This window comes from Elgaria multicarinata, chromosome 18, assembly GCF_023053635.1.
Source record: "Elgaria multicarinata webbii isolate HBS135686 ecotype San Diego chromosome 18, rElgMul1.1.pri, whole genome shotgun sequence".
Taxonomy (NCBI): Eukaryota; Metazoa; Chordata; class Lepidosauria; order Squamata; family Anguidae; genus Elgaria; species Elgaria multicarinata.
Window position 1 is genome coordinate 340,392 of NC_086188.1, and position 26,036 is coordinate 366,427.

Below are 26,036 nucleotides of genomic sequence, written 5' to 3' on the forward strand. Positions count from 1 at the left end.
AGAGAAAAGAAAAATCCACACGGTACCAACCTAGATTATACAGAAACCCAGTGGTACCCCTGCCTAGTCTTACTGCTTCTGCATGTCTTGAGGTTTCCATTCACACCCATAAGGGCTAGTAACTTGCTTTTAAAAGAAAGAAAGCTGAAATCCTGAGATTCTGTTCACTGAATGTAATTTTCCTGGTTGGTGCAGCATGGTCCCAGGTGTGGAATGCACATAGTGCTGTTTTAAGGGTTCTACGTTGAACATATTCTGCATTTTCTGCAAAGGGCTCAAAGCATCGTATGTGGTTTCTCTTTTCTCTCCCCCCTCCCCTGGCATGTCATTTTATCCTCCCAACAGTCCTGTGAGGTAGATTAGGCTGAGAGAGAATGACTGGCCCAAGTTCACCTAGTGTGCTTCATGGCTGAGTGAGAATTTGAACCCGGGCCCTCCTCAGTCCTGGTCTGACGCTCCCACCGCTTTCTCACTCTGGCTCTCAGTGTGCAGTTCCTGTTAGGCATCATGTCTGAGTGTGTTCATCTCTCCTAGCCCCTCCCACCTCAAAACAGGGGCGTCCTTCGTGTTTCTCACATTGCAACTAAGGACTGGCGAGGTTTGGCCCCCTCTCTGTGTGTATCTGTATGTGCCCATTTTGAAAACGACATATCTTGGAATCTATCTTGGATCCCTGTCAGTGTTGGGCCCCCATTGTGTGTGTTGGGTCTGGCCCTGTGGTTTTTTAGGGAGGAAAAATATGGTTGTTAAGAACACCAGAAGAGCCCTGATGCTGGATCAGACCCAGGGTCCATCTAGTCCAGCATTCTGTTCACACAGTGGCCAGCCAGCTGTTGACTGGAACCCACAAGCAGAACATGAGTGCTACAGCACCCTCCCACCCATGTTTATTTATTTATTTATTTATTTATTACATTTCTATACGGCCCAATAGCCGGAGCTCTCTGGGCGGTTCACAAAAATTAAAACCATTCATAATATAAAACAACAGTATAAAACCATAATATAAAATACAATAAAAAAGCTCAACCAGATAAAAACAGCAGCAATGCAAAATAACAAATTTAAAACACCATGTTAAAATGTATTTATAGATTGTTAAAATGTTGGGAGAATAAAAAGGTCTTCACCTGGCGTCTAAAAGCATATAACGTAGGTGCCAATGTTCCCCAAGAACTGGTGCACACAGGCTGACTGCCTCTGATACTGGAGGACTAGTGGCCATAGATCACCTTCTCCTCCACCAGGAATTTATCCAACCCCCTTTAAAAGCCATCCAAATCGGTGGCCATCACTACGTCTTGTGGCAAAAGCAGGCTGCTGTTTTTGGCTACAGTTTTAAAATGGAATTATTCAGAGAGACTTATCATTTGTTTAATTCAAGAAGGAAAGAAGGAAGGCACTTCAAAGTACAATGTTAAATACATCTCTCTTTCTGCTTTTGTTTCAGGGGCATCAATGCATGAGCTTATTGTTATTTAAGCACCCTCCCATAAACGCCTTTGGCTCACACTTCTGACTGGACCAAAGGGCTCCCGGACTTCAAGATGCTCATCAAGGAGTATCGGATTCCTCTTCCGATGAGCGTGGAAGAGTATAGGATTGCCCAGCTGTACATGATACAGGTTGGTACACACACACCCCTTGTTGACATGCTGTCCCACAAGAACAAGAGGGTGCCAGATGAGTACGGTGGCATCTCTTTTCTTCCCGCCAACGGGCATAAGGAGTGTGCTTGCTTTTGAGTTACACAGAATGCACTCTGTTGCCTCTTGGCGAAGATGGTTAACTTGAGTGAACAAATTGCTCTTTTTTTTAAAAAAAAAAAAAGAGCAAACTGGCATAAGCTTAGCAGGCAGTTTCTCAGGGGGGCTCATTCATTTCCGCATGGCTTTGCCCAAAGCTGATTTACTTTTGAAAAATGTGCTATGATTATTTCCTCTTAATTATCTGTTCCAAATTTAAATAGATGTTTAAATGAGGGGAAAAAACATACAAGGAGGGTAAGAAGCACGTTAGCTATGAAAAATTTAACAGCAGGCGCACGATTCTGTGTAGAGGGAGGGAGGGAGGGGGAGAGAGAGACTTGTTGGCTGGGATGTATTCAGTGCGCTGTCTGTGACGAAAGATGCTCTGTTTTAGGAGTCTTTCTCCTGAGTTCGATTTAGTTCCAAGTCCCCTACTTCAGACTAGGAGAGGTATAGTAGGTGACCATCTGTAAACATGTGACTGCCAGGGGCTAACTTTCCATTATATGCAAATGCATGTAACAGAGCCCTAATTCTATTTATTTTGAATAGCAAAGCAGATTCAAATAAGGGGGATTTGGAGAGGAGAAGAGGTGGGGAAGGGTGCTTCTCTCTTTCCCCACCCACTGACCTGGTTCATGGAATAGGCAGGGAGCCTCTGGCCCAGAAATATGGGAGCCCTCAAAAGCAGCTGGTGGGGCAGGGGAGGCGGGGCAGGGGTGGAATATGGTTTTGACCGATCTTGGTTTGCCTCAGCAAGGCAATTGTTACGGCAACCGAGTTCCTCGGGGCCTTTTCCTTGAAGTAGCTCGTCGTAAAGTGCCCTTGAATTTGATTGGAGTAGCCCTGGAAGCCAAGAGGGAACACAACGGTCCTGTGCTGATTTAAAGCAGTGTGTCGTAAATAGGCACTGGGGTGTTAGCAAGAAAGTGGCGTAGAGTTGGCCCTCCAGTCCACAGCTCTTTGCTGTCCCTGTGCCTGTGGGGATGTGCCAGGCTGTAATAAACCATCTCGAAATCTCTGACTTTCATGCATCGTTTCTTCTCCTGGAATCCCCGGCTGTGGTTTAAAGCGCCTGAAAGCTGATGCTGGATTAATTGCAGCTTCTGAGCCGCCATTTCTCATCCTTCCCACCCCTGACTCTCCCCTGTTCCCTTTTTGCAGTGCTTTCAGTGCCTTGGCTGCCTGCCGTCTTGGTGGTTTGCTGTTCTGCAACGAACACATAACAGCCTCCATCAATTAGTATTAATTTTACATTACAGCAGTGGACTTAATGTACCCTGGACGTGCTTGCAGATCAGTGGATCTGAACTTGAGTTGGTTTTCTTTATTAGATTTTAGACTCCATCAATACCAACATTTTCCATCAGGTGTCTTCTTAATGCTAATACGCTTGTTAGAGAATTTGGTTTGGTAGCTTCTTGGCCATCGTTTGCGGAGAAGTGTTTTGGACACACACTTTTGTTGTTTATTGTTTGTTTATTTGTGTGTGTGTGTGTATTGTTCAAAGTGTAGAATGGACCTGAGCTGAGGTTATACATACTACAGGTTTTATTTGTTGCTACTCCAAACAGTAGCAACTATTCCAGTTAATTACCTGGGACAAGGTAGGCAATGCCCTAAATGCACGGCTGCCACCAAGAACCAGCAGCATAGCATGCCAGGTGCCTCCGTCCCCCTTCCATGATGTCTTGGGAGCTGTTGTCATGATAGTTTGTGTTTTCCCTCCCCAACTCCACATCAGTGGGTGCTGGTGGCCAAAGTGTGGAAATACGTAGAAGCAGCGCCACATCCGGGCACGAGAGAAGCTCTGCTGGTTCAGCCTCCTGCAACCTTGGCACCCTCCAGATGTTTTGGATGACAGCCTTTATCTCATGATGATGAAGATTGGTTTGGCAGGCAGCACAATCCGTTGACCCCTTGGAGTCCATTGCCCGTTCCTCCTTCTGGCCATCTGCACTGATGGCACATATAGCTAACCAGGGGTGCTTTCTCTTCTGCTACAATGGTGCTTCGGTCTGGCTGGCTGCCTTGGTATCTGGCCTAAGACCCCTTGGAGCCAGGATTCCAGACCCTTTGGAACCATGGTTGTGAACTCTGGGTTGTTTGTGGTTAACAACTCTTTAGTTAAACCATAGTCCAGGGTTCACATATAATGTTATCCTAGGATTATTTATTTATTTATTTATTTATTTATTGCATTTATATACCACTCCCATAGCCAGGGCTCTCTGGGCGGTTTACAGAAATTCTAAAATTAAGATAAAAACGAGTATACAAAATTTAAAATTCTAAAACACAGAACACACACACATAAAGCATTAATGCTTTATTAATGCTTTATGTGTGCAGCAGCAGCCCATGCTCAACTCATACTCTGGGTTGTCGTTCATGTGAACCAAGTTATACAGCCAGGTCTGGACATAGGCTTTCTGTTCTAAGAGCTGGGAATAATCCTGTCCTCATGAGGTGTTCCAGATGAATAGAACCGTGCTCTGTGGCCTTCTGCTATGAGCAGTCTGAAAAAGAACAGGCCCTACAATGTTGTTATTAGCAAACTGCCTCTCTCTCTCTCACTTTACACATGTCCGTGCCTTTCCCACCGTCCCCAGACTCGTTCATTGCACACATGGCAGCATAGTTTCCATTGGTCAGGATCACCCTAAGCCGTCTGCCCATGTTCTGATGTGGGAGGAACTGGCCAGAGTCTGGAAGAACAATCATACCCGCAAAGATGTTGTGCATCATGCAACAGCTGCCCTGCGGACAAGCCTTTTTTGACAACCATAAAACTATATAGGCCCTGAAGGCTGCCCAGTCCAACCTGGCTGCCACAGGGAGGGCCCTGCCCACTGACCAACTCCCACGGATCAGTGGTGCAATCGTTTGAAGACCTGTACTTTATTAGGAGCAACCTGTGCAAACGTGATTCTGTAGCATCAGCGCGGTAGGACTGTTTCGGTTTCAGCCAGGTTAATCCTTAAGCCCCTGTGAGCTGCTTTCTCAGGTTCAGGCCCAGGTTGTTCAAAGTGACCTCCTTGCAGCCATTCAGATCTTTTAATATGTAGATCTAATCTTACATGGCGTAGGAAAGGTGCATGTTGGGGCTCAAATGGCACGCACAGCCCTTCTCCGTGGTTGCCAGCGGCATCATTGGGTTTGCTGTCAGTGCTAACGACTTATGTGCTGTGCAGGAGCCTGGCCAAAGCTAGCCTGAACCAAATCCGTTGGATTGCTGATGCAATCTCATTGCCATGGAAACAGATGCTGGCGCTTAAGGCTGCCCTGTATCATCCGTAGCAATGATGCTGCTGACTGGATAAGGATCAGTACGACCACAACAGCAGACCTGGGATGCCGACAGACCTTAAACAGAGACGACTACGAGAGCTGGATTTACAAGTGGGGAAATCCCTTTGAGGACCCCTTGAATTTTTTCCGAGCAATAAGCATAATTTCAAATTCTGATCAGTCCCTCTGCGTCAGTAGTGAATGGGAAAGTGTTGGTGTGCAACGAGGCCACCCATTGACTGGGATGGAAATGAATACTTTTGTATCTTGGGTTTATTGGGATGTCTGTCCTGACACAATATAAAGACATGTATGTACAATGTCCATATCAAAGCCAATAAAATTTCTCTTAGAAATTGAACAGATGTTCAATGTTCCTGAAATAGACGTGGGCCTAATTGATCTACCACGTTGGTATCCTCCTTTCCTTCCCGAGGGTTGTGTCATTCAAGTCACAATCACTTTGGCTTACTGCATGTTTTTTTAAAAATACACATAAGAAAGCAGAGATAGACTTTTCATGTTAAAAGAATTGTTATGTTCATTAAATGGATGCTGTTGTTTTTATATTTTTGATGATTTTAAATTTTATATACTTTTTAATATTCACTGTTTTTAACTGTTGTAAACCGCCCAGAGAGCTTCAACTATAAATAAATAAATAAATAAATAAATAAGTTACCTGGTTTTAGGCTGATACTGTCTACGCCAGCCTCTCTCAGCTTGGACAACTGGGATGGTGGGAATTGTAGTACAGCACATCTGCAGGGGACCAGGTGGGAGAAGGCGAGTCTCCACTGACTTGCAGCAGGGATCTTTCCCCACCTCCCCTGGAGATGTCAAGGATCAAAGCCTGGGACCTTTTGCATGCTTTAGCACTGGGCTCCAACCCTCTCCCAAGGCCCTTTCTCAGGGGCACTGAGTTTCCCATGGCCAAGTGGGCTTCCCAGTCCTTTATGCGTTGCTATTCCACAATGGCTGCTTGAGCCAAGGTGCTGGGGATATTCTGTCGCTGCAGAAGGTACCTTCCCACCTGCGCTTGGGTGTGTCCAGCTGTCTGAGCGCTCCCCTGCCTTAGAATCAATAGCATGTAATCCATTCCTGCAAGACCAAACGTAGGGGTTGGGGGTGGTCTGAAAGGTCTGTGGGAGGCTGCCGTTCTTTTCAGGCCTTGACCAACAGCGTGGTCGTTCCATCTCTGTGATGGGGTTTCGTCCTCTAGGATTTATGCCTTCTCAGGTTGAAGTAGATGGGTGGAGTGGAGGGAGGGATCCTAAACAAGCTTCGAAGGGTCCAGCCTTGGAGGTATTCACAGTGAAATATTCACCGTTCAATAAAGTTGTTATAGCTAACTTTTTATACCCACAGTAATGTTGTCAGCTCAGGTCACAAGACCTCTTTCTTCACAGGAAAGGATTTGTGTGCCTTTGCCATTCATCCCTAGTACAAATGCCTGTTTAATTGTTTGTAGTGATCGCCAGTTGAATTGGCCAGGCGGAGGAGTGTTCCTGAGGGACATGGTCCATAATATGAGGAAGACATGTGCACACTCCCCTCCCCCCCTCCCAATGCACCCTAAATGACACCCCAGCCTCGATCATTGTAAGACACTGTAGTCACTGAAAAACAGTCAGGCATAAAGCGACCACTGTCTATATGCATGTCAGAAAGCTGCCAGCATTGCAAATGGATTGCTTCTAATGAATTAGATGTCAGATTGAATGATCCCAAAGAATTGGTTAATGATACCCAGGTGTGACTCATGCCATGGCAAAGAGACAGCCCAGGATAAAACAGGCGCTCCCGTGTGTGTGTGTGTGTGTGTGTGTGTGTGCGTGCAAATGACTGCAGCACGTATGGGCTTACTGTTTTCCAGATACCTTGGCGCCATAAAAGAATCCATTGAAAAGCAACTGTGCCTTAGCTGCAAGTAATTCTGTGAAAAAGTAGCAGCGAGACGGTGCTCTGAGCATTTTGGTTAATTTCAGCTCCCAGCAATGGAAGCTGCAAGCCTCGCCATCTGCCGTTGCCCCGCTTATTCGTGGCTCTTAGATGCCAGACTTCACATATCTCACTGTTGCAACAGGTACATACCAACCGGAGCGTTTGAAGCTGCCTGGTCACGGTCCCCTTTTTCCTCCCACGAGCACTGCAGACCGTTCCGAGATATCGCGCAGCCGTCCACCCAGGCGTGAGAGGAGAGGCCACTCTAGAGGAAAGGAGGAGAGTCTGTCTCCAACAGGGCTGCTCCATTTCTGCTGGTTTTGCATTCTGCTTGGGACGTGAGGATGTGCTACAATCCCTGCATCGTCTGACTCTGTTGCATGCAGAGCTCCGTTGTATGTCTGAGGGCACAAGCTGATGGGAGACAGCCCAGTTGGGGAACCTTTACCCTGCTCTTTTTGAAAGCAAGCCGGCAATAATTCTGCCCGTTCCTTTTATGAGAAACTACCCTGCTCCCTACCCAATAGCCAATTAATAAAGTCATAGCAATAATTGACACAGCCATTGTCCAGAGAAAGATCTTCCCGGTTAATTTCTAAGGCAGTTCTTTCTTCACTTACCTTATTTTCTTTTTTGGTCTTCCTAGGTGGAGAAGTGATTGCTGCCCCACAGAAAGCAACTCAGAAACCAAGAATTTTAGTGTAGCTATAGGGTGTCTATCCAGTGCCAAAGATCTAGTTGCTCCGATTTTGCCAGGCAAGTTAGGGTGGTGTATGGTAACCCTTCCATGAAGTCCAGTGATGTTATCCAGACTCCTGGCCTGTGGGGTTTTTTTTGGAGGGGGGGAGGGGAAGGGTTAGGAAAATGCAGGATTTGAGGGGCTGTGAAATTGATTGTAGTCACAGTGCAATTAAATAAGCGTTGGGTGGGAGAATGGAGGGTTTCAGCTGTGGCTGGAAAGCTGTCCCCACGCTCGGCCTACCTACTGACCGCTGGCAGCCCACCCCTTGAGAAATAGGGAGCGGAGGAGGCCACCTGGTTTACGAGTTTCTCAGAGGCCAGGTTTACCCAACTTGTTCGATTTGGTGACTAGGCCCTGCTGCTGCTCAATCACCAGATCTACCAGTAATGGTAGACCTGTTCTCTGGCACTGGTTTTACATAAATATACATACGGTATATGTGTATACACACACATATAGATCCGTAGATGTGCGCTCTGCATGAACTGAGAGTCCGCCCTAGAACGCTCCCCCAAGTTAATGTGGAAAGGGTTCCCTTAACTAGATTAGAGGATGGAAGCCTGCGATAGCTGAAATCCGGCTCTTCCGGGGCCTCAGTGATGAGGAAAGAAGCCTTGTGCTGCCAGACGGCCGTTTGTATTGTCACTTTCCTCCCTCCCTCCCTCCCTCCACTCTCTCTCTCTCACACACACACACACCCCGACAGAACCATGTTCTGTAATACACACAAATTTACCTATTACAGATAGTAATTTTGGGTACCCTGTCAACTTGCTCACTTATGCTACAATTACTCAGTGACAAAACACAGTGATTGCGTATAAATATCTGAGAGGGGAAGTGAACTGGGCTAGACAGAAGTGAAGCCCGAAAGAGAAGCGGGGATTCAGCACAGGGATTCAGCACTAGCAAGGCAGCAGGCAGCTGGAAAAGCTCGGCTTCATGGACGTTGTCTCCTCCTTGCTGGGACGTGTGGATTGTGATTGGGGGGGGGGGCGCTAGTCGCTCCTGAGGAGCCATAGAGCTTTGGCCCAATAAATGTCTAGATGTACACTTGAAAAGAAGCAAACCCAACCGAGGCGCACAAAAAAAAATGGATACTGTTTTATACTGTTGTTTTTATATTTTTGATGGTTTTAAATTTTGTATACTTTTTAATGTTCACTGTTGTAAACCGCCCAGAGAGCTTCGGCTATGGGGCGGTATATACATTTAATAAATAAATAAACAAACCAGCTCAAACACGGGTGAAGGTCTGGTTCCGGATCCCGGGTTCTCCAGCCCTTTTTTGCATTTGGTACTTGACGGGTTGATGACTTGAGGGAAGAGAGGGGCCATGGCTTAGTGGTGGCGCTTTGCGTGCAGAAGGGCCCTCGGTTCGGCCCCTGGTGTTTCCAATAGAGACCAAGACCAATAGAGAGACCAGGTAGTAGTTGCAGGGCCGTGGCGGCGGAGAGCGGCTTGCCACTCTGCGGAAAAGGCTTTGGCCTTGTCTGAACCGGGAGAGGGCAGCTGCTTTTGTTCCTCTGGCAAAGGCTGCTGGCGCCTGGTCTCACAGGAACGGCACTGCAGGAGAGCTGGGCAGGCAGGGACAAGGCAGCGGCATTCCGCGCGGGTCACTGCAAAGTGCTGCAGGGGAGGCTCATCGAACCCCAGCTGTCTTTAAAATGTGCGGGAGCTGCACTTCCTCGTACGGTTCTGGAGGCCGTTGTAGCAGGCAGCAAATGAGCAATGAGTTAAGAGGCCTGCTGGTCATGTGTGGCTGCAGCAGGTGAGGCCCATGAAGACACCTGAAGTGGTGTCCACAGAAGCCTTGTTTCCCAGATGTTTAGGGATGCCAGTGCTGCCCTTAGAGAGGCCGTCCTCAGCACGAAGGCCCCAACGTCGGGTCCTGCCGTTTCCAGACACCTTGGGCTGCAGCTTTCCTGGGCTGCTGTTGCCCTGCCTCATTCATGGGATTTTACAGGCAGTCCAGACAACGAAGTCTCCCGCTGGCGACCCTCCTGGGGTTCCCTAACGTTTCTTCTCCTTGCTGCAGAAATCACGCTTCCCCTGGCCAGACCCAGGGCAAGGCTTCAGCGCTTGCCTAAACACCTGGGCCCTCGTTAGGGCCGGCAAAACCAGAGTAAATGATGCAAGGTAGTGTGCAGAATTTATTATGGAAATTTTCTCTTTTGTATAATTTATTCAAGTTGTAAATTCCCACTGTACTCCGTATAGGATTCCGGTTGTCTGAGAGCAGACTTTTTTCCTTTCCTTTTTTGTTTTAGCGCAGAATGCAGCCCTGCCCCTTGTTTTCCTCTAGTCTCTTTCTTTGCTCACTGGTTGACTCTCTTCCACTTTAAAAGTGCTTAATTTTGTTTAGATATAGCCTCTGATTCTTGCACCTGAGTTTCCTAAGCAGTGCTGCTACCCACCCCACGCGTGATCTCAAAACGCCAAACCCACCAAATATTGGAGAAAAATATAGGCTGAAAGGTAAGGTGCTGTTTATTTCTTCCTGGAGAACAAGCTCTGTTGTCATTGGGCTGTTAATGAGCCACAGCCTTTGCGAGCAAGTGTATTCGTCTTGGGCTTTCAGTTATATATCGGTACATCCCCCCCCCCCCCCGGGCAGCAACGTGCATCTCAGCAATCCGTGGCAACAGAAGTGCACTCTGCCAGTCGTAAATGTTGTCTCACGTGGCTGTCACTGAAAGGTTTCAGCCTGGAAACCACAATCAACAGTAAATGAGAGAGCAATGCTTTTCCTCTGGGTTAAGAATCTTGTCTCTCCACTTTGCACACCTCTTTCTGTTCTGTGCGCGTGAGTGTGCATGTATAGCCCGAGGTCATATGCAAGGCAGGGAAAACCATCCAGTTGTTGTCTAACTGGCTTCTGGCTTCTATGTATCTTAAGCTCCCAGGCCCTACTGACTCTGCTTTGGCCCCATTGATGCTGAGGCCTGTCTGGTCCTCCTGCCCACCCATTCCCCCAGTTGGTCTGGCGGTGGGGGTAGTTTAAATTCCCCCCTGTGTCTTGACGTGCCTCAGGTTGCATGGTTTTGGGTCACTGTGGGGAATTTAAAAGGCAGGCGGCTTCCTGGAACCAGCTGCTGCCTCCAAGCCAACCCACAGCTGGGGAGGGAGGCCGTTCAGACCAGGAGCCAGCTCTGCCGCCACGGTGGCGTCTTCGCTCTCCAAGTGCATTGTGTGACGACAGCGGCATTTTAAGGAGCTGGGACGCGTTTTATCAAGTGGTGCTCCTGCCCCAGGAGGCTCCAGAGTCAGCTCTTCTGCCGGTAGCCTCCACCTGAAGGGAGAAATAGAGGTGGAGCACAGGGGGTCGTCCCCCCCCCCCCCGCCCCTGGGTCTTCGCTCCTCCACTTGCTTCCAAATGTCTTTTGCTGCTTGAACAGATGCCGGGAAGCTGGGATTGGAGGCCCTGCGAAATGTGGGTGGCTCTCCTGCCCTTTGCCAGGAGGGCTGGGGGTCATTCTAGTTTGCTCTCGTTGACCTGCACGTGTGAGTGGGAAGGTCGGTGGCTCATCTTACTTTTGTCCAGCTGTTATTTGCAGCTTTTAAGAAACATTCAGTTGTGAAGTGTAGATGATGGATGGGTGGCTGAGCTGCTTCGATGGCATCCATCGGAATTATTCTCTCCGTAACTGCTCTCGCGAGGTCAGGTGCTGCGCCCGGCCCCATGTTTACGCCGCTCTGCTGGGAGATTTATTTTAATGAAAGCCTTTTAAGTAACTGCCATGGTTGCTAATCATAATGCAGCTGCTTCTCTGCCTTCCCCGTTGCGAGTAACTTAATGCCATTACTTTCGCTGGGATGGGGGCTGCGTCACGCGCCGCCTGCCTTGGAAATCCATTGACGGGGTCCGTTCAGAAGGCTTGAAGTTGGCTGCAGTGAGGCGGGGGACGGGATTCTATGATTTTAATACAGTACAAGAGGGCTTGGTGCAATCATGGATCAGGCGTAACTTGCCCCTAACAGTTCCAGGCTGTTCCTGAAGCTTCTATCGAGGACCTTTCCCCTCGGGGCCTTTCACCAAGGCCACATTCTCTCTTTTCCTGATCTTGGATTAGCAACTCCCTTTACCATCTGGATCACAGCACTGAATGGTGGGAAGGTTAATGCTTTTCCCCTATACCATTTTCCCAGTTAAAATTTCCCCCTACACCCTGCTCACACACACATACACACACACACACACACACACACACACACACTTATTTGCACATGGGGGAAAACATGTAGGTATCATCCTACAATGCCTACAAGTAGATATCACCATGCATGCTCAGTTTGCCCTAACCCCCTCCCTCCCCCAGCACTCTGTTCATGATCTGAAGGGGGGGGGGGGCTACAGCTGTTTTAGTTCAAACAAGAAACAGGGACTAGAGATTGGGCAGTTGAGTTGCCAGTTGTCTCTTCTCGTTGGCCCTTATTCAGCCGCCCTTTGGGGACCCAGGTTTTCACCAGCCACCGTGACATTTTCTGGTCTGTTTGTGCAGCCATAAGGACTAAAATCTTCTTTTAAGGAAAGCGGAGAATCTCGGGGAACCTGAACGCTGGGGTCTGATGCCCCGTTCTGCACAGAACCGCAGACTGTGAGTGGCCCGGTTGTGCTTCTCATTGCGGCCATGTCCCTCGGAGTGATGATGAGAAACGGGCTAATGGCAGACAGGTCTCTTGAAAACCCTCCGTTCCTTTGCCGCCATTCCCCCTCCTGTCAGGCCCAGCTTCAGGGAACCGCTGGGCATCTTCCAGGACAGGCTTCCGGCCTTGACCGTGTGCCCTGCACTTTCTGAGGATGTGCCTCCTAGAAAGCATCCCAGAATCCTTTGCAATGTGCAGGGATTCTGGGGCTGGCTCTCCGTGTCCCTTGGCAGGCACCTTGATACAGAACAGGTTTCCTGAGGGCAGAAAGGGCTATGCCAGAGGCGCAGAGGGCAGGACTTCCCGTGAAGCCTTTTCACAGGACTTTTCTCACTGCGCCCAGTAAGGAGATAAACATGGAAACCAGTGCTTGAATTATGGGGGAGGGGGGGCATGGGGCTCCTTATTCAATCTACAAGCCCCCCCCCCCAATTTGAGGCAAGTCTCTGTCACAGATCTGGCTCCCTGTAATTCAAGCGGCAGACTTCTTTAAATGCCTTATTGTATTCTTTGGTGTTGGTTCTTTTTTCTTTCTTTTAATATGTAGAACTCCAGATATTGGATGGAAAGGAACTGCAACACTCCCGTCGTCCTCCTCCCCTTTCTTACTAGCGGCCTTCCTTGCCATCTTGTCCTCAGACAGAGATTTGGATCTTCTGTGTTATATTAATCATTCTTTTTGTTAAACAGGAATTTCTTTTCATCTTGTTTGCCTGCCAAAAATAAAAGATCATTATCGAAGTGTCTTTTACAGCCAATTCATAACTCTAATCTCAGTTTGTCTTTAATTCCCTAAGTAGTGGCCTCTTGTAAGCTCTTATAAAATGCAAACCAAAAAGGGGGGGGGGTCCTTTTAAAGGAAAGACTTATAACATTTTGTTTTGTTTCAGAAAGGAAATTCCTGTACTAGCCCTTCTGATAGCGCGCGCACACTAAAAACATGGAAATATTCTTGGCCTCTCAGCTGAAGCTTAGGCATTGAATGCAGCTTTCCTTACCAAAGTAAAGTAGCCAACTTTCCCAAAATGCTACGGATGAGGCTGGCTGCCAGTCCATTCCCAGGTCCTATTCAAAGGATTGGTATTAATCTATCAGCCCCTAAATGACTTGGACCCGGGTTATCTCTCCCTCCTTATATGCCTGCCAAACCCTAAAATTGTTTTCAGAGGCCCTTCTCTGCATCCTCCTGCCAAATGTGAGGCGTGTGGCTACCTAAGGAGAGGGCCTCTTCAGTGGTGGCACCCTGGTTGTAGAATATCCTCCCCAGAGAGGCTTGTCCAGCATCTATATGGTGGCCTTTTTGGCGCCAAGTGAAGAACTTTCTGTTTTCCTAGGCTTTTTCGTCCTTCCATTGCTTCTAAATCTTTGCACTGCTGCTGGCTTTTGCTCTAATTTTCTTTGTTTTACACTTAAGATTTTTATATTACGTTTACTGTATGTTGTGGTTTTAAGCTTTACTTTGTGAACTTACCCAGGGAGCTTCAATGCTGAATTTTAAAAAACATAGTTTTAGAAATGGTGTCCGTAGGGCTAACCAAGGTCACTAGTCGTGTGGCCAAATCAGCAGCTCTGCGGCGCTCAGTTCACTGCAAATGCCGTCCAGAGTCAAAGACTCGACTGACTTCGGGACAGTGTTGAATCCACTCCTCCTCATTTTTTGTTGCTGTTTCAGAAAAAGAGCCGAGAAGAGACGTGTGGCGAAGGCAGCGGTGTAGAGATCCTGGAAAACAGGCCATACACAGACGGTCCTGGTGGCAATGGGCAGTATACCCATAAAGTCTACCATATTGGTATGCATATTCCCAGCTGGTTTCGGTCTATCCTGCCAAAGGCAGCGCTGAGAGTCGAGGAGGAGTCGTGGAATGCGTATCCTTATACAAGGACAAGGTATCGGGCACCTCTCCGTTCGTTTAGCGTTTCCCCGGTGCTTTCAATACACAGAGTGATTTGTGAGATTGGCCTCGGTTTGCTTTCACAACAGTCCTGTGAGGTAGATCTTGATATTGACACAAGGAGACGAGGGTGAAGGGTGAAACGGCCACCTCCTCCCGGTATCCACTTTTGCCTGGACCCCGGTGGCGCGTCACGCATGGCAAGCACGCGGTCTGACTTTGCCGCGAGTCGCAGCGATCGCTTTGCATCCCGCCTCTTGAGCCGTGATTTGTGTCGTGAGCCTCGTTCTTTGCTCTAAGCATTCGCCCTAAACCCGTCCCCTCCAAGGCCGCTTCTTTTGCGAGCTTTCTGGCCCTTTGCTCTGCAGCTCTCTCCAAGCCAGCGTTTACAACGGCAGCCTGGTTTTTGCCACGTTTGTAAAAGCTGGATGTTCGTCTTATGAAAACCAAGGTGTTAATGAATTCTGTGTCACACTGTAAGGCGTGTGTATGTGTGTGTTGCTTTGGAAAGCATCTTCCTTTATTCCCTGCTGTGTATGTGGTGTTTTTATTTAAGCGCTCTGGCGTGAGGAGGCTTTTCGTCTAAGCTTTCCTGTTGCTCTTTCTTTTTCAGGTACACCTGCCCATTTGTGGAAAAATTCTCTATTGACATTGAAACCTTTTATATAGCTGACGCAGGAGAGCAAGCCAACGTGTTCAACCTTTCTCCTGCAGAGAAGAGGCAGACAGTTCTTGGTGAATATTCTTCTCCACCCCATCCCTCCCCACCCCCTGCCCAGTCTCTCTCTTCATCCTACCTGAGAGTTGCTGTTGCGGGTGTTTGTGGGTGTCCGTCCGTATCATGGCATTATTAACACCAGAAGAGCCCTGATGCTGGATCAAGCCGAGAGGCCATCTAGTCCAGCATTCTCTTCAAACAGTGTCCAGCCAGCTCCTGCGAGTGGGGGGGAAGCCCCAAGTAGGACACGAGTGCAACAGCACCCTCCTGCCCATGTTCCCCAGCCACTGGTGCAGTGCATAGGCTCACTGCCTCTGATGCTGGAAGTAGCATGCAGCCATCAGGACTGGGTTCGCACGACGCAACAACCCACCGTGGCTTGTTAACCGTGATGGCTTGTTGTGTTGTCTGAACCTAGGCCGCTTTCCACAGGGTGGTATATTTGGGGGTAACAAGCCCCCCGGCAACCCATGGCTTGTTCTAGAGGTTGTGGGTTGCGGTGAGCGGTGAACGAGTCCCTCGGCAAGAGCAGCAAGGCCCCTGCCGCTGCCGCCGCTGGCGTCCGCCCGTGTGCTGCCTCCAGCCTCCCTGGCCAGTGACAGCCGCTCCAGCGATGGATGGCCCAGCGGGGCTTTTTGGAGGAGGCCTCTCTTGCCCGCCAAGCCTTTTCTCGTTCCGGGAATTTGCACCAATGTACAGTGAGTGCCTGGTATTTGGCGTGAACTTTGATTACCCCAAACTCACGGCTATGTTGACTGAGGTAGATTTCTCTGAAGAAGTGAGGAAATGGCTATCTTCAGACATTTAACGAAATTAATCTGTGATTGTCAGCCTTCATGTGTACATGCCAGTGTTCACCAGATCTCGCCCATTCTCTGTGTGCCATACGCACAACACACACACCCTCTATACCTGCCTAAGTTCTGCCCGGTACTCCCAGGTGACAAAGCACCGCCTTGAGTGTTAGAGCGCAGGTTCGGTTTCCTCTTCTTAAGGCTTGTAGCCAAGCGAAGAGAGCGCACCTGGCCTTGGCTCTGAGGCCGGGGTCTGGTGGCGGCAGTGGTGTGCGCGCGCATGGGCACGCCGGTGGCAGCAGATGGCTTAATTAGTCCTGCCAACACTGGCGGAGGCAGAGAGTAGCGCATAACCACGGAAGACGTCAGCAGTCTGCGGGGCTGGTTTGTTTGGGCTCCCCTGCCTTCAATATTTGGGAGGGAAGGCCCGGCAGTTTTGCTTTGGGATTTATACATCCTCCAAGCGCTCCCTGAACTGCCGCTTCAACCTCGACGCTTTCCTGCTCGTAGGCAGGGAGCCAAGTTGCTGCTTCCAGCTTGCGATGGCCCTGCGGAGTGGGGGCACGGTGTGTGTCCGCGTGTGCGTGCGCGTTATTTTGAACCACCAGTACACTATCACTCCCTCCATTTTCAGAGTTCAGAGGTGAGTGTGGATCCTTGTGCAGCCAAAATGGCACCATCACAGTTCCGTGCACAAGAGGGAGGTTTCAGCAGGCTTTGGGAAACCCCAGGATTTACAGAAGTACTAAAAAAAATTTAAAAAATTGCAGCAGGGTGGGGTAGCTCTTAAGAGGGCAAAGAAAACCCCAAACAGCCTAATGAGGATAATGGGGTGCTGAGTTGACTGTTGGGGGGGAAAGCAGAAAACCTGGTGTGGGCAATGCCAAGCGATGAATCCCATGCTTTCGGCTTGTGATAGTCCCTTTGGCGTTGCCCGCACCGTTTCATGTATACCTTTGCAACCGTAAGGACTAGGAACGTACCCCCAAAAGTAGCTACAGATGGTTTATTTGCCAAGTGTGAGACGACAGGCCCCTGCTCAGAGGACCCTACCATCCAAACTCTGATGCCGGGGAGACATCCAGGGAGGATGGGGAGATGGAGGCGGGGTGCGCAGAGGAAGGAGATGCGTGGTGCGCTGCCCCTCGGGGGCTTGCGCCAAGGTTTGCTAGGGGGTGGGAGCTAAGGGGTCATGCAGAGGCTCCACGGAAAGGGGCGTTTTCAGGAGGGGTTTGGAGGAAGCAAGAGAAGCTGAGCATCCCATGGGTGCCCTGGGAGACTGTCCTGGGCCTGAGGGGCCCCAGGGGAGAAAAGGAGGAGTCCATTGAGGGCTGAGCTTGGCAGCTGAGGTCCTCCGGAAGTGCTGGGCGAGACACCCAAGCTCTCCCTTGGGACTGCAGCACCCACCAACCCAGCCTCACTGCGTTGGAAAGGGAGCGAGCGAGGGAAGAACTGCCCCTTTCACAGCGGCAGGCAGGCAGGCAGGCAGGCTTAGCAAGCGTCCGCACCTCGGCGTCAAGCGCCCCTGGTTGATGCTGGCCTAGCCGTGCTGCCCCCGCTCGTTCCATGTGCCGTGCACGGCAGGGGTGCATGCGCACGCCTCTGGATCTGGAACCTGTTGAACGGTTAATGCGCTGAGAAAATTAACTGAGAGACTGAAATGCTTTTCAGCCTGAAATTTAAACGGCCCCCGACACCAGTTTCTGCGCACAGCTTCATTGTAAGAGAAGCATTAATTAGTTCTGCTACATTTGTACGGCCCCCCACCCCCCACCCCGCTTAAGGGTTTGTCGCATGAATCTTCAGGCTTAAAAAGGTAGACGTTTCCCACTGTGGGAGGCGTTAGCGGTGGAGCATTAGCAAGGCAGGACACGACGCAGCTGCGCTCTCTACGGCAGCTGCTGTGTGCCAAGCTGGCTGGGGATGATGGGAATTGTGGTTCAGCACCTCCGGAGTTCACCGGGTTGGAGAACACTGTTCTGTGGGCTGTCTGGACCAGCGGAGGGCAGCATTGGTCCTGAGGCAGAAGGCGTGGATGTCCCCCCACCGTGCCACTGATAGCCACTCCCTGTGGTAGCCACACGGCCACCAATGAATGACAGCCCCTCTGCAGTCACGCCGCCGCCACTGCCGTACTCCGTTCATTGGTGCTTGGGGGGAGCCTTCCATTGCCTTTTTCCCCGCTGGCCAGCCGCCAGCTCAGGCCGCTGCCTCGCCATGCCTCGCGGGATGAGGTACCTCTGAGGGTTCAAATCCGGTCAAGGTTTTGCTTTGCCAAGGCAGCAGCCTCCGTCGCTCCAGGGCCACGTTACCCGCAGAAGGCTCCCGGCTCAGTCCCGGCCTCGCTTCGCCGGAAGCTTTTGAGGGCCGCTGCCAGTCGGTGCAGAGGCATTCCTGAGCCCGGCGGATCCGTGGCCTGGCTCAGGGTGAGGCAGTTTCCAACGTCCCGACACCTGCGGCGGCTGCTTGTGTTGCTCCAAGCCCCGCCAGGCACGGGTAGGACGCAGAACGTGTGGACCGCTGCAGCAGAAGGCTGCCTGCTGTCTGGTTGGCCTCTCTCATGGCAGAGAGACACCGGTCTGCATTTGAATCTCTGTGTTCCGTGTTCAGATGTGTTCTGTGACGGTACTGGGAAACGGGCAGTCGATATTGCTGTGGCCCCTCCAGTTGCACTGTGAGGGAGACTGCTGGAACAGAGCGTTGCCTAGAAGAGGTGCTCTGGTCAAGTGCGACGGAGAGAGCGCCTCTCAGTGCCTTGTTCACACACACACACACACACACCTACTTGGAGCAAAGTTTTGAATTTGTGGCTTCTTCCAGAGAAAGCCAAGGCTGCCCACTTCTGACAGATCTGGACAAACTATTTAAACACCGGTTGTTTCAGTCTAAATAGTCAGCCAAGATGATTATAGTATTTTTGTACTTGTCAAAAAAAACAACTGTGGGAAAGTGTTGTCTAGGGTCCACCTTCAAGCGGTTTACGTTTTTGTTTCAACATCTCCCATTCTGCCCCTAGATCCCATTGATATTGTCAAAGACCCCATCCCTCCACACGAATACAAGTCCGAGGAGGATCCCAGGCTGTATAAATCGGTGAAAACTACGCGAGGGCCTCTGCCAGAAGACTGGATCAAAGAGCACAAGAACAACCCCGGGAGACCCCCTATCATGTGTGCCTACAAGCTGTGCAAAGTGGAATTCAGATATTGGGGCATGCAGTCCAAAATTGAGCGCTTCATTCACGACGTGGGTGAGTATTTGACTCCGTTCCCCTTCCTCAGACGCCCCTAGCTCAGCCGCCCAGAGGCAGGGGCCCCGTCGTCCCCAGCCAGCATGACGATTGGCCATGACAGCCATCACTCATGGGGTGGGTTGTAGCCCAACACATCTGGAGGGCGGGGAAGGCGGCTGTTCTGGAAGAATCGTGAGCCCAAAGTCCGGCCTGAAGTCCTGGGTTGGACTTTCCTACCGGAGGCTGGCTTCGCAGGCTGGCACTGGGCCAAGGCACACTGCCCTCACCAATCCTCTGGCGGCACCCAAGGCAGCGGCCTTGCTGAAGCGAAGCCGGGCTGGATCTGGCCACTGCCTGGATGGGCCACTGCCTTGTGTCCCCCAAAGCCATCGGCCCGTCCTTAGACTCCAGGCAAAGGCAGCCAAGGGCGGAATGCTAGGGCCTCAGGGTTTGCGCAGAAGCATACGGCCCCTGCTGGCATCCAGCAGAGGGGGACACGTCGGCATAGGTGTTCAGTTGAGGCCACTGGGAATTGAAGCATGGCGAGCATCTGGGCACACCTGAAAGGCTCCTCTTCCTCTTCCTCCTCCTCCTCTTCCTCCTGGAGTGGGCGGCTGGCCCGCTGAGTCCAGTGGCTTTTGTCCCCCCCCCCCCAGGCTTGCGGAAGGTGATGGTGAGGGCCCACCGGCAGGCGTGGTGCTGGCAGGACGAATGGTATGGGCTGACCATCGAGGACATCCGGCAGCTGGAGAAGGAGGCCCAGTTGATGCTGGCGCAGAAGATGGCCCAGTTCAGCTTTAATGAGAGCGAGCCGGAGCAGCACCTAGCCAAGGAGCAGCACCTGGGCGAGAATGAGACGGGAACCACGGCCATCCTGTCCTCTGCTGAGGCCGCCGAGGCAGCTAGCGACGTCGGAGGCGCCCTGCCGGCGGGGCGAGTGTTGACCAAGCAGTGGTCGACCTCTTCCAAGTCCTCTTCCAAAAGAGGAGGTGAGTCTTGCCCGGGGTCGGTTTCAAAAGGAAGGTGGCTGGAGTGCGCGTGCGCGCGCGTGCGTGTGTGTGTTTCCAGGCGGAGGGCTGCAGCACCACCAGCTAGAAGCCATTGTGCAGGGGTTCTGTCTTTCCCTCCTTAATGGCTCTTCTGTGGCCAGAAAAGCAGTGGAAGAAATGGTGGGGAAACGTGGGCGGGTGGTGAGTGGAAGACCACCACCACGTCTGGACCCCCTGTAGAATTCCGTGAATGAGGCAGGGTGGTGGCCACCATACAGAGCGTGGGGGCTTTCTACCTATACCAGCGCCACACCCCTAGATCCCCCTGCAGGCCTGGATCCCCTGCTAGCCATTGCTGGGAACATTCCTGAGGTCTGAGGGGGAGAGTGTGGGGAGGGGAGGTCGTGGGGGTGTCATGGGGGTGGTCACCATTTCTTCCACTGCATACGAGTATTTGTTTTACATGAGGTTAATTACCTTTCCTCACAGAATCTTGGGGATTGTAGTTTAGCATATGTTGCAAATTCTCTGCTAAGAGATCATTACCCCACCCCACCCCCACAGAACCATAGTTCCCAAAGTTTCCTGGGAAGAAGAAAGTCACTACAGAACCCGTTTTTTTTACGTGGGGGTGGACACACCCTGTATAGTGAGGCCACACAACGCGAGGCCCTGGCAGAGACACGGCAACCAGGGAGAGAGAGGGCCTTTTCAGTGGTGGCCCCCCGACTGTGGAATGATCTCCCTGATGAGGCTCACCTGGTACCAACATTGTTGTCTGCGGCGCCAGGTCAAGACCTTTCCCTTCTCCCAGGCTTTTAACAGCATTTAACAAAAGTTGTTGGGGTTTTTTAATGGACCCCAGAACTGTTGTTTAAAATGGATACTGTTTTATACTGTTGTTTTTGTATATTTTTGATGGTTTAAAATTTTGTATACTTTTTTTTAATGTCCACTGTAAATCAGAGAGTTTCGGCGATGGGGCGGTATATAAATTTAATAAATAAATAAAAAATAAATGACAGGAAGGGAACCCAGATCACCACCGGGCCACGCTCTCCAACGTGCGCATGCTTCAGGGGGTCTAAACGGGGAGCCTGCTCGCTTCAGGGGCAGGTGTGTGTCCGTCCCCCCGTCCCCCCCGCTGAGAGCAGAAGCTCCTGGCCTTTCCAGTCACCCCCTGCAGACGACTGATGAAGGGAAGCCCTTGGCAAGTGGATGTGCCCCAGGCAGGCAGGCAGGCAGGCAGGCAGGGGCCGCCTTCGTCAAGGGTGGCAGCCGCTCCCGAGAGATGTTCCTTTTTGTTCAGGAGAGAATCTGGTGCTTTTGTGAAGGAACTTTATACCCCGTCTGGCTGAGGAGGGCATGAATTCGTAACAGGTTTACAACCTGGAGGTGTTTCGTTCCTTTCACGAAGCTGCAGGCCAAGAAACGCCTCGGCCGGTCAGGTTTCCTCCGTGGTGTTCTGTTCCAGCCGCACTCCTCTCTGGTCTGCCCCCAGCCCTGGCCCTTCGCAGCCATGCGGTTGATAGCCAGCAGGGCAAGAACAGGCGGCCGGCCGGACCTCTGCCATACACAGCCGCCCCCGAAAGACGGAGCCAGCCAGATGGGCGCAGTGTGTTCCTTCTGGGGCTGCCCTGCTGCTTGCTTGCTGCGTGCCTTCCAGTCCTGTGGGAATGGCTTTTCAGGGCCAAACCCCTCACAACGCAACATCCCCAGCGTGGGAGAAACAGCAGAACAGCCAGGCAGAATGCGTGAAGGGGTACGGTGGTGGGCACAGCTCAGTCAATGCATGCAAACGCCCGCTTTAGATCACGCAGGTCAGTGAAGGAAACACAGCAGTAACAAGGAAAGGCTCTAAAGCCTTCTGGAACGCTGGTACTGAAGGGCCCAAGCACATGTTAATGACAAGAGTTCCACATCTGTGGGGCGGCCACCGAGAAGGCCCTGTCTCGGGTGCTGTCAAGCCAGCTACTTTTACTAGCAGATGTGCAACAGCCTTAAAGGTGAACACCAGCACTTTGAATTGGGCCCAGAAACGTGCTGGTAAGCAGTGAAAGTGGAGCGAAAGAGGAGTAGGCACGTTCTTGTTTAGTTGATTAATCAGTTAACAATAATCTTGGTTGGCTAAAAAGGTGCCCCTGATTAATCCACCGAGAGATTTTACTATACTCAGTGGTATATAAATGCTATAAATAAATCACTAATCCAGCAGCTGATGTTTAATTTTTTTGTGATTAATGAATACCTCTTCTGAGATGAGGTGAATCTAATGTTGAGGGATACTTTTTCCCCCTTTAGGACAGTTGTATTTTTTCTTACAGGCACATTTATGCAGATGTAATCAATCAATGAATTGGTTGACTGTCCAAAACTCGTAGGATTAATCATCTAAGATTTATTGAATCGGGTGACAACCTGAGCTCTGTGGTATTTGACAAGACATGTTTCCTTGCTAGCAGTGGTAGGAGGAATAATAATAACCCCCAAGGATATGGCGGGATACGGGAGGGAGCTGACGAGAGGAGGTGCCGGGGACGTGGGGGGGGGGGGGCAGAAAGGCTCGGTGATTTGCCAGGCCTGGAAACTTCTGCCGTGGCATGATGGCCTCAGGCGGTGTGCCGTTCCTGGACATGCGTCTGCCTCGTAGGGAATGCTTGGCACAGGACAAGAGGCTCTAAGGCGATTCATGGCTGCAGCCCATCACCATCCCCCGGCTTTTGAACTCTCTGCAATGTGCTGACCACGGCCCAGGAAGATCTCTCTGCCTGTGGATGTGGATGGACGTCTTCCCCCACCCCCCTTACCCCCAGATTGTTTCTCTGGGAGGATTGTGGAATAATGCAGCATATCGCAGAGTATGGGGCAGGCCCCCTGGGAGGGGGGGTGAGAGGCCTCACTTGAGGGCGGGAGAGGGTCTGGAGCTGAGGGGAGTGTCCCTCCTTCCACGGCCAGGATTGGACCCCCCTCCTCCAAAGCGGGTTTGTGGGTTGAACGCTCACCCTCCTTGGGGGCAAAGGGCTGCTACTTCGCTCTCCTGATCTTACCCAGGGCCAGATGATAGAAGTGGCCAGAAATGCCCTGTCCTACAGCCTGCCTTGGGGTAGTGCCTCCAATCCACAGGTCCTCGCGGGCAGGCTGCGTGCACACAGTCACATGCCAGCATCTCTGCATGGTCACCTGGGCAAGAGCTGGGCCTGAGGGTGGAGAGCCCAGGAAGAATACCAGGAGGAGGAGGAGGAGGAGGAGGAGGAGGAGGAGGAGTGCTCCGCCATGTTGAGTATCACAGGGCCTTGCAGCCCAGGCTGGTCGCCTTCCCCCCCACTTCCATGGCCTTCGCATAGGAGGAGGAGGAGGAGGCGTGGGATCTCAGGTGCCTTTTGCCACCCTCGTCCAACTTCCTGCCCCCTCCTTCAGCACCACGCACAGCACCAGCTCTCCTTTGCTGAGGGCCCCTCCTCCCCACTTGGTGACGGTGGTGTCCTCTCAACAGCATTGGCCCTGGCTCGAGCCAGGCGAGAGGGCGGGCCTCTCCAGCGCTGCTGCCCCCTTGGCATCTTGGCCTTAGCCAGAGGCGCTCCCTCCTGTTGGCTCCAGGCTGACTGGATGCCGCTCGTGAGAGCAACAAAGGGCAGCGGAGGCAGCCAGGGCAGCGTGTCATGCGCAGGGCGGCTCCCTCTCTTCCCCTGAGCTCGGCTCAGGAGGCGGCTGCCCACCAGCCTGCGCGGTCACCGAGGGAGCCGCTCGGGCTTCCTGCCAATGTGGACGGGGAAGCGGAGGGGCCGTCTCTCTCCGCCTGGATCAGGCTTCTGCTGTCCAAGCAAGACCCCTGGTGCACGTGGGGGGGGGAGCAGTGCGGTCCCCTGCCGCACGCCAGCCCCTATATCCTTCCCCATCCTATTTTTAGCAGCTGCTCTGCGAGGCCTTTTGGCTTGGCTCTGTGCTGTCCATCACTCCGCTGCCTTGTCCCCAAGGAGATGGGGCGGGACAGTCGGGGGCTCCGGAGTGAATGCCCAGGCCAGAATTAGCTCTGAGGCTGATCAGGGGGCGGGGCGGGGCGGGGCAGGGGTACAGTGGCCTTTCAACGTGACAATTAGTGAAAATAGAAACCACAGGAATTGCCTGGCACGACGTGCAGCCTTCTTCTGGCAGCTCAATAATAACAAAGGGGGGTTGTGCTGCCGTGTCACTTGACACGAGCCCCCGGGTGGTTGGGGTGGGGGTCTCCATGTGCATTTCATGAGCCCGGGGCCCTTTAGCTGCCTTTATTGGCTTAGCCGGGGCGGCACGCAGCCCGTGTGGATGCTCTGGCCCGTGCCCCAGCCCCAGCCCTCGCCTGAGTGGGACTGAAAAGAAAGGGGAGCGAGAGCAGGGCAGGGCAGGCGGGTGCTGCTGGGGCCAAGCGCCTGGCCCTTCGCCGGTGCTGCCCTCCTCACGGCAAAACCGCACATGACACACGCGGGCGCAGGGGGCTCTCCCGGTGGGTTGGGCTTCTGGAGTTCTGTTTGGGATTTCTTTTTAAGCCTCTCAAAAGCGCCATGCTCAGGCTGCCTGCCTGCAGTCTGGGGGGTAGCTATGGGGGGGGGGGGTGGAAAGCTTGCCCCGGCACAGCAGGCCTGGCTGGGCTGGCCGCGCCCCCTTGCTCGGGGGACGGGTTTCCACGGGGCCTGCACTGGGAAGGACATGCCGGGACGGTCCAGCCGCCGTCCTCCGAGCGCCGACAACGAGCCTTGTGTGACGCCGTTCTCTTCCCCCTAGCAAGCCCCTCGCGCCACAGCCTATCGGAGTGGAGGATGCAGAGCATTGCGAGGGACTCGGATGAGAGCTCGGAGGACGAATTCTTCGACGCACACGGTAGGCGGAGCACCGAGAGGGCAGCTGCTGCTGCGTGGGGGCGGGTGGGAGCGTCCGTGGGGCGGGGTGGGTGGGACGTGGGTGGCTCTTTGTGCATTTGTAGCAGTCTGTGTGCATGTGTGTGAGAGAGAGACAGGAGCTGCTTTTGCTCACAAAGAATGGTGTCACTCGAGTGGAAGGGGTTCTGCACCACCAACCGAGAGGCTCACGCGCACCCTGCAGGCTGGCCCTACTGCTGACTGTGGGTCGCCACCCAGATACATCTGGGCATTTAAATGTTCGAGTAGCGGTGGCCCAAGATGTTTTGGTGACTGGGCGAGATGCAAACAGGGCCATGTCTCGTGCCCCACGCCACTGCGGGGGCGCCCGCTAACGGCACCCCGGCCCCTGCTCCTGGCAGTGGGTCGCTTTGCTTTGCCTGATGGTTTCTGGCTGTCTGCGTGCCGCCTGCAGAATGTGCCTGTATGTGTGGGCGTGACTGGGAGGGGAGGACGCCTGCACTCCTGGCAAAAGGCGGAAGGAGCCGAAACGGCCATGAGCAGCAGCCTGCCTGCTCCAGCCTCACCTCGCAGCCCTTGCTGCTACTTCTTGCGGTTGGCCAAGAGAGATAGCAAAGCAGCGTTGTTCTTTCCAGCTGGTGTGGTAGGATGCAGTGGCGTAGGCTGGCATAGGCTGGGAAGGCCTGGATCCAGGTCGCCTCTCGATTGTGACGATGGCTAGGGCTCTGTTGCGCCCTCCGCCTCCTCTTTTGTTTGTGAAGTGCCCCTGCGGTGGTTGCTTGTGCACAGCGATAATTAAAGAACACATGCGGCCCCAGGAGGAGGGGCCCCACCGGGGTGGCAGTGGCACCGTGTACTTCCTGGGCCACGTGGCGCCCAGCCTGTGTCAAGGGGCAGCGCTGACTTGCCACATGCCAGCCCAGTTGACTGGGGGTGGGGGGGAGGCCTTTCCAAACCAGATGTCGTGAGGGCAACTGGCTTAGGTGGCTCGTTCCAAAGGGTTACGGGCCGCCTCCTGGTGGGCGTTGGGCCAGGTGGGCCTTTGATTTGATCCGACCAGGCTGCTCCAGTGTGCCTGCATGCCCTGCTCTTCGGCTGTTCGGTCTGCCTTCTCTGGAAGGTTGGTGTCCGGCACTCCAGCACCCTGCGTGTTTCTGGGGTGGGATTCTGGAAAGGGGGGGGGCTC

General features: G+C 52.4%; 1 protein-coding gene across 5 annotated transcripts in view; it reads left to right on the forward strand.

The window, feature by feature from the left end:
• Nucleotides 1–26,036, forward strand: part of PITPNM2 (phosphatidylinositol transfer protein membrane associated 2) — a 121,447-nt gene that overhangs the window by 61,766 nt on the left and 33,645 nt on the right. For all 5 annotated transcript variants that reach the window (XM_063143756.1, XM_063143759.1, XM_063143757.1 and 2 more), the window contains exons 3-8: nucleotides 1,451–1,625; nucleotides 14,045–14,259; nucleotides 14,878–14,999; nucleotides 18,793–19,026; nucleotides 19,665–19,997; nucleotides 24,756–24,851. In XM_063143756.1, the coding sequence (XP_062999826.1) occupies nucleotides 1,548–1,625; nucleotides 14,045–14,259; nucleotides 14,878–14,999; nucleotides 18,793–19,026; nucleotides 19,665–19,997; nucleotides 24,756–24,851 (1,078 nt within the window). In that variant the 5' untranslated portion in view covers nucleotides 1,451–1,547. The remainder of the gene's footprint in view (nucleotides 1–1,450; nucleotides 1,626–14,044; nucleotides 14,260–14,877; nucleotides 15,000–18,792; nucleotides 19,027–19,664; nucleotides 19,998–24,755; nucleotides 24,852–26,036) is intronic.